Raw genomic sequence first — 7,861 nt, 5'->3', positions numbered from 1 at the left:
AGCCAAGTGCACTGCCAGTAAGTCATAGACGGTAAAGTAGCCAGATTCTCCTTGAACAGATTTCTACTGAAAAAAGACAATGGGCGGGACGAGCCATTGACCAGTCTCTCAAGTAGTGCACCAATAGTGACGTCGTTGTCATCGGCTTAGAGAAGGAGAGGTGCATGGGCCACTGGAAAAGTGAGAGCAGCAGAGGTTGATAAGGCATTCTTTGCATTACAGAAGGATGCTTTTTGAAGGTTTTCCCATTTCAGGTCTTTGGCTCATCCTTGAGGTAGGTGAGAGGGGGTCAAGAGTGGCGTGAGTGCTGGCAGCAAAAGGTGATTATAGTTGATTATGCCCAAAAATTCATTAATAGTCGAGGGCATGGGTAATTTCTGAATGGCTGCTACGTTCTTAGAGAGGTGGTGGACTCCTTGAGGAGTGATGCGGTGCCCTAAAAATTATACTTCATTAGCGCAAAAGTTACATTTCTCATACCACACTACAAGGCTGTTCTGCTGAAGGCAGTCAAGCGCAATGCATAGCAGACGGAGGTGTTCCTTTGTGGAGGAAAAGAACATAAGTTTGTTGTTCTAGTGACATGCACAGAAGGGGAGGTCCCCTAATATACCATCCATGAGACATTGAAAAATGACCCCAGCATTACGAAGGCACAACAGGAGTAATTGAAGGTATATGTACCGAAGGGAGTGGTGATGGAATCTTGGGGATATCTATTGGATTCCTGGTACTTGATAATAGTCCTTCAGGAGGTACACTGTGGAGAACACCATGGCTTTGTGCAAGTAGGAGGTCATGTCAGCGATGTTTGGGAGGGAATAATGATCCGGTCCTGTCTGCATGTACAGGCGCCTGTAATCCCTCCACAGAATCAGAGAGCCATCTTTCTTTAGGATGATGTGTAAGGGTGACAAACATGAGCTTGAGGCCTTTTGGCAAAGGCCCATGACATCCATTTCCGCAAACGTTTGTTTAGCAGCTTCCAAATGATCCGGTGCGAGGCACCGGAATCTGGCAGATAATGGCGGCCTAGTCGTCTGAATATAAAGATAGACCCCATGTTTGGTGTGAACCACGGCCGTTTGATGAATTTCTTGACAGAAAACTTCCGGGTATGACATGAGGAAATGGGCGTAGGCATCTCTGGGTGCAATGATGGGGAGAGCGAGGTCGGAGGGGGCTGGTTGGAAAGGTGTTGAAAAGTGAAATTTAGGATTGACTAGCTGTTGGTGAGCAGCATTGACCACGAGCTGATAATTTGAGAGGAAATCTCCATCAAGTATTAGCAATTTGACGTCAGCGACGAAAAAGTTGCAGATAAATTTGATGTCTACAAACGATAATGCAAAGTTCTCGTAACCATAGGTGTTGATTACAGATACATTTGAAGCTACCAGCCGGACATGTGCAGATTTAGCCAGACTACATCGTGTCCTGACGAGTGGCCTTGGCAGAAGAGAGATGCAACGATATATGTCAACCAAAAATCCCTCACCCATACCGGCATCATCTAAAAAGAGAAGACTAGTGACAAGAGGGGGCATCGCCGCAAGCAATAGTCAACTTACATGTTTTTTGGCCAATGACAACCATTTCCACTTTTCTTCTCAGCTGCCCAAAATCTGCAGTAGTAGTAGCATAGATGATGACGGGTGTCATAAGTTGTTTTAGAGGTTGTCGGTTAGGGTGTGAACGAGGGCCAGTATATGCGGACAGTGAGCGGCTTTGTAGCCACTACGGCACGTCACAGCATTAGCATCTGTATCCTACCGCATTCATGTCATCTTCAGTCAGTGTTCAATAGCTGTCCTCTTCGTTAGGAATGGAGGCATAGATGGATATCTTAAAGGTGGTGAAGTGGCTGTCCATAGGGACATCAACTTTGGTCATTAGGTTATTCATGGGCAAAATATTGACAATGGGGAGGACAGCGAATAAAGGTTTGGTTAGGCGTTGTACCCAAAGGGCACAAAGTAAATTCCCTTCACAAAGAGAGCCGTCTGCATCAGGTTACAGGAGAGCAATACTGGTCCTTTTTGTAAGGGTAAGAGAAGCCTTTAAGTTGGGAGACCTGAAAAAAGTCTTAATTGCAGGCGGCTGCCGATGGTGAGTACTGCTCGAGTAGGTATGCTTTGAGGGCCTTGTACGCTATTGGGGTGTCAGCTCGGTAGCAAAGTCAATCTGAGATTAATGGGAAAATGTTTTGGGGATCGCTTTGAGAACATAGTCTACTTTGGTGCTTGAGCGAGTCACGCCCTTAATATAAAAATGGACTTTGGCACGCTTAAATCCGGCGAATACCTCTGTACTGGTGAAAAGCGGTAGTTTCAGGGGTGTGGTGTTGATAGTAGAGTTAGTGTCGCAAGGTGGCATCATCAAACAGTATCACACAGCGGTGAGGTGGAAGGCAGGAGGGATAACTGCAAGGCAAGATAAACGTAACTAACCTTTATTAAGCAATCATCAAGTTTATATACAGCGACTTCCAAGGAAGAACGTCGCAAAAATTCAAACCTGATAAAGCATGAGTTAACATAACCTTGGTTAGTCTATCAACAGTGTAGAAAAGAGCGAAGGGTAAGATAAGAAATCAAAACCGGTAATGTGTGAGAGCGTGTATCAAACACATCCGGTATCAGACTGCCCAAAACACCATTTCAAAAAACCAGAAGAAGAGAAAACAAAATATTGTGCTTGAATATATCTTTAAGCAAGAGACCTCTAGTTCAGTGAAAGACCAAAGTACAGAGGCTATGCTACTACCCAAGACTAGAGAACAATGTTGCAAATCAGAAAATGACTCTTAAAGGTTATATCAGGTAGAGAATAAGAAGAAGCAGAGGATAAAAACAGAGGAAAGAAGTTGGAATAAATAAAAATAGAGAGAGAAATTATGGTGAAGATAAAAAGAGAGAAAAAGGGTAAGAAAGATCGAAAAAAGAGAATGGATGGATAGTAAAGATAAAAAAAGTAAAATGATGGGAGAGATAGAAAAAAAGACAAAAAAAGAGAGAGAGAAAATGGTAAATATAGAAAATAAGGGAAAACGTTTGAGAGATAGAGAGAAAGTGTTTACTAAATAAAAGAAGATGGAAAGCGAGTTTGAAAGAGAAAGAAAAGCGTCCGAGTTATATAAGAGATGGATAAAATAAGTATACGATATCTCTGATTAATAAGACAAAAAATATGTGTTGCATGGGAGAGAGAGAGAGAGAGAGAGAGAGAGAGAGAGAGAGAGAGAGAGAGAGCATTACCTCTTTACGTGAGGTAACTAACTTTGTAAGTCTTTTTTATTTCTCTCTTTGATGATTGATTCTCTCTCTCTCTCTCTCTCTCTCTCTCTCTCTCTCTCTCTCTCTCTCTCTCTCTCTCTCTCTCTCTCTAAATTTAGATACATGCTCATAGTAATGAAAAAATAAGGAAATCTTAGAGCAGATAATTACAAAGCTTAATTTGTCTTTCAATTTTCTGAATCATAATAGCAAGTAAACAAATTTCAATTGCGATCGAAATTTTGATCATGAATATTTCTTGGTATCAAAATAATTTTATTTTTTCCCAAAAATTTATATTATTCACCCTGAAATCATAGTTTCCTTAGTAGTTTGTTCTTAATGATGAACCCGACTTGTATTTTTGGTTATCAGTTCCAGTGCAATAAACCGATCTCTTATAAGAAGATTGTTTATCAGTGTAAACATAATTTTTTTTCAGTGTAACAACAAACATAATCAACACAATAAGTCCTGTGTCTATACTTGTTGTCGTTAAACCCGAAAAAAAGCCACTCAATATAGTGAGCCTTTTATAAGTAATTATATTGAAAGACAGTACAAACTTCAGAACGATGCTGCCTCGACCCTCTGTTATCTTCCACTATATAAAAATGAGCAAATTGCCTGGCTATGTATGCAGATATATTTTTTCCTGTCATGGTCTGTCTCTCCCCGTCCCTCTTGTCTGTGGGAGAGAGAGTAGTCATACCCTGGTGAGAGGGGGTACCCTGAGATATACACTCGGAAACCACAATCAATCATAAATCACCTAACTATCAGGTTGCTGTTTAGAAAGGGGGAGGGGTGGGAAGGGTTGAATCTGTGTGTGCATTTCTACCTAAATATCTAGACGTCGGTTTTGACGGTTGCTTATACTAATATTACTATAGGTAAATTATTATTGATATAGTTGATTAGTTGGGAAAAAAGAAAATTTGCAAATACTGTTTAAGTTTGTTTATGGAATGTAATCAAAAGTAATTAAAAAATCCTTGTTTGTTTTTATATTTTTTTATTTGCGTCCTGTTCTATTATTTCCGTCCATAATGTGATTTTTTACATTTCCAAAAGCCTTTATGTTTCTATCACTATCCATTCCAGTAAGAGTTGAAAGATTATTTTTATAAAATAATACCTTGATAAAAAAAAGTTCCTCTTCTGTTAGAATTTCATAGTACTTCGTGTTTCATTTAAAGGACGAATAGATTGATTGAGAAAGTTCACAGTTTTATATTTGAATTAAAACCACCTTCCATAAGGATAAGATTGGGACATTTAAAACTTTTTTCAATGTGTTATTTTCCTTATATAATCTTTTGCCCTGTTCAAGATTTTTTTTTCGTGATAAAATCATAGTGTTGTTCTTTTTATCTTAGATATTGGCAGGCAGATGATGAATTTTCTTTTTTCATTAGTACATAAAAATAAAGAGAGAGAGAGAGAGAGAGAGAGAGAGAGAGAGAGAGAGAGAGAGAGAGTGAGAGAGAGAGAGAGAGAGAGAGAGTACTATTATTTTCTAAATGATCAGCCATTCTTATCTAATTGAGTTTCCATCAGCATGAACCTTTTCTTTCGTCATGGCCAGTAAATGGTAAACCCACAGTAAATCCAATTAATTGTTGGGTTAAGCTGATACACTTACAACGAGTCATTGCGTCCAATGGCACCTGTTGTAAATTCAAGCCGACCCCGTTTCGTTGATGGTGAAAAGGTCGTTTGCAAACCAGGACATTAATTCTGCACATACATTTGGGCTTTTTACAAGTCATGTAGTGAGTTTATGTTTAGTTCCTATGAAATCTGAACGGGAATCAGGTGCTGTGAATAGGAATCGATTGCAGAGGCTACTTGCTATCATGTCTAACCACTTGCTTCGTCCCCAGTACTCACCTTGTTAATGATCTTAAGATATTTTCCATTTTCTATTCATTGCACTGAAGTCGTATAAACTGTAGGTTTGTTTCCCTAACTAGGTACCTGTTGGTTTCTTTGCCTCAGTTTATAATTTCGTGCATTTACATATTTCTCACAAACTATCTTTTCCCAGCTGATCACCTGTCCGTCTCGGCATCTCTCCCAAAATAGAAAAGAAAGTGAAATGATAACAAAATTAATATTTAAATAATATTGCTGATAACAAAACCATTCTGCACACATAAATGTTACTACGAGTTAACACATAAGCAGTACGTAGGAGACATAAAGTGGAGAAAAGCCAATTTAGTTATTACCTAGTGTTTTATGAAAAGAATTAGGATATAATTTTTTTCTATTTTGCTAGGTTAGAGTTTCTTTATTCTAGAAGATTACCCAACTGTTGAATGATAAAGGAGACACTTACTCCAAAAATAGCACTCTACTAAAGATAAACTAGAGAGCGCACTGTCATATTCCTAGGTTCTTACAGGATCCCGAAGGATTTCATAGCATATAAGAAGGGACATTACAATCAAGTTAAAGTTGAGGAAGCAGGGCATCTAAGTTGGATGAGATAATGGTGAACGAGTGAACATTGAATGCAGAGAGCTTACAGCTATAAGTCAAAAATTTCTTTAAAAAGAAAGGAAAAAAAGACTCCTCTTACCCGTATATGGAGTGATGCATACAGTTGCCTGACTGATTTTGCGTTATTTTATACTCTAAATTTCTTGGCAGGGGAAGATTATAACAACTGTATCTAGATATAAGCATATGCGTATTAACGTGTGAGTTTTGATACATTAACATGGGTGCACTGTGAGTGGTATGGCAATTGAGGCAGTAATCGGGAAGCTAGTGCTATTGTATCGTGTTCCATCCCAAACTATACCTCACAAGTGTACCGTACCAAATGATAAATGGCCACAAATAGGTAAGATTTAGAAAAAGGTTGCCGGGCCTCTACCTCGCTTGAAATTAACTTAAAAAAAAAATAGGAAAACTTACTGAAAGATAAGATGAGTGTGAATGGGCCTGACGGAGACACATCATTTGTAACGGACTTGAATCCGTGATCCTCAATCCAAGCGTAATCCGTTTAATGAACAAAAAAAAAAAAACAAAAAAAAAAAAAAAAAGTGAAGGGTTATAAGAAGAGGGAAATGGTAGTCAAGAATAATGTGACATTTCAAGGTGTTAAGTAGAAAAAAAAAAAAAAGGTTAAAAGGTGAATATTTGGTCCAGGGATAATAAGATTTTGTTTTATAGAACAGTATATACAAAAAGGCAGGTTAATAAACAAATGAATCTCAGAATAAAACATGCTAGTGAAAAGATGTTGTTTGACTTAAGGGCAGTCCTGGGTAAATGGAATGGGTATTAAAAAATTTTCTGAATGTGAAATATAGATATGACTGAATTATGAAAGATTTTCTTAAGGTAATGTAAAGATGTAACTGCTAATGGAGGAGATTAGGATGTTCAATAAAGAAAAGACTCCAGAAAATATTGGTATTAGAAATAAGGATCTTTAGTATAGTGGTAATGGTGTTCTTGAGTGCGGGTTGATTCGAGTGTGTAAAGTGTTTTGTTTAGCGAAAGGTCCCAGTGGCATGGGGGAGAGGAATAACGGTTCTGGTGTATAATAGGAAATGTAATAAAGATGCCCGTAAAGACTTATCTGATTAAGCATGTTGATACACTTCTCATCAAAGACATGACGAGTTGCCTCTACTATGCAAGACTTAGCAAGCTTCTCTTCTGCTCTGAAATAAGAGGGGAGATCTCTGACAATGTTTCTAGGTTGAAAGAGAACTCCTGTTCTATGACCCAATCTCTACCATTTGAGCTGGCGTTTCATTATTTTGAGTTATGCCAAATCGTTGTTGGCCAGTACCGGATGATCATTGTTCAAGGTCTTCTTTCTTTCATTAGTAAGTGTCTTCTTACAGATGACGCAAGGTGTCATCTGCATACCATTGTTCACTATAAGTGAGTAGCCGAAGCTGAGAAAACTCTCGTTGTTTGTACGCTTCTTTGACATATGTAAAGAAAGTTATCAAGCATTCGAAACGAAAAGAATCACAGAGCAATACATAAAAATAAAAAGTAACAAAATTCCCAAATATGATTGAAGAAAAGCTTTTTGTACTACATATTCCCGTACCCAAAACGTGAAGTCAATTTATTGGAAATATTAGTTTGCTTAATAGGTGACTCTGCTCTAAGATAACTGTATCCTAGAAAAATCTTGCAAATATTTAAGACAACTTACATGAACTCAAAAGTGGATACATATATATATATATATATATATATATATATATATATATATATAATATATATAATATATATGAGGAATAGGAAAAAATGGGGTAAAATGCTGGATACCGAAGTTAAAAATACATGCATTACATATACCTTACATATGCTCAGCCTTCCTATTCAGAAGTTAATTTTTATATAGAGTGTATGTGTGAAAGAGAAAAAAACTCACGTTGCCGAGTATCGCAGTACTGCATGTGGTGTGCCTAACTTCAAAAGAGGGATTGAAGAGGTGGCAGGTGGAGTTCTGAAGATCCTCGGGACACAGGTGGTGTAAACAGGCACGAACTAATCCCGTATATCAAATATGAAGTTATCCATCACGTTTGTTATCAGGTCTT

The 7,861-nt window shown here is 38.0% G+C and overlaps 1 protein-coding gene across 1 annotated transcript; it reads right to left on the bottom strand.

Moving 5' to 3' along the window:
• Positions 1-716: 716 nt before the first annotated feature.
• LOC137657419 (uncharacterized) lies at positions 717-1,547 on the bottom strand. The gene has a single exon (XM_068391755.1). It carries the CDS (start codon positions 1,545-1,547, stop codon positions 717-719), a length of 831 nt encoding a protein of 276 aa, XP_068247856.1.
• Positions 1,548-7,861: the final 6,314 nt, after the last annotated feature.

Source organism: Palaemon carinicauda, chromosome 18, assembly GCF_036898095.1.
Source record: "Palaemon carinicauda isolate YSFRI2023 chromosome 18, ASM3689809v2, whole genome shotgun sequence".
NCBI lineage: Eukaryota > Metazoa > Arthropoda > Malacostraca > Decapoda > Palaemonidae > Palaemon > Palaemon carinicauda.
This window is presented reverse-complemented; position numbering and strand designations above follow the sequence as displayed.

Bases quoted from the DNA above. Each gene is read 5' to 3' on its own strand.
- LOC137657419 (XM_068391755.1), bottom strand. From the start codon at position 1,547: ATGCCCCCTCTTGTCACTAGTCTTCTCTTTTTAGATGATGCCGGTATG.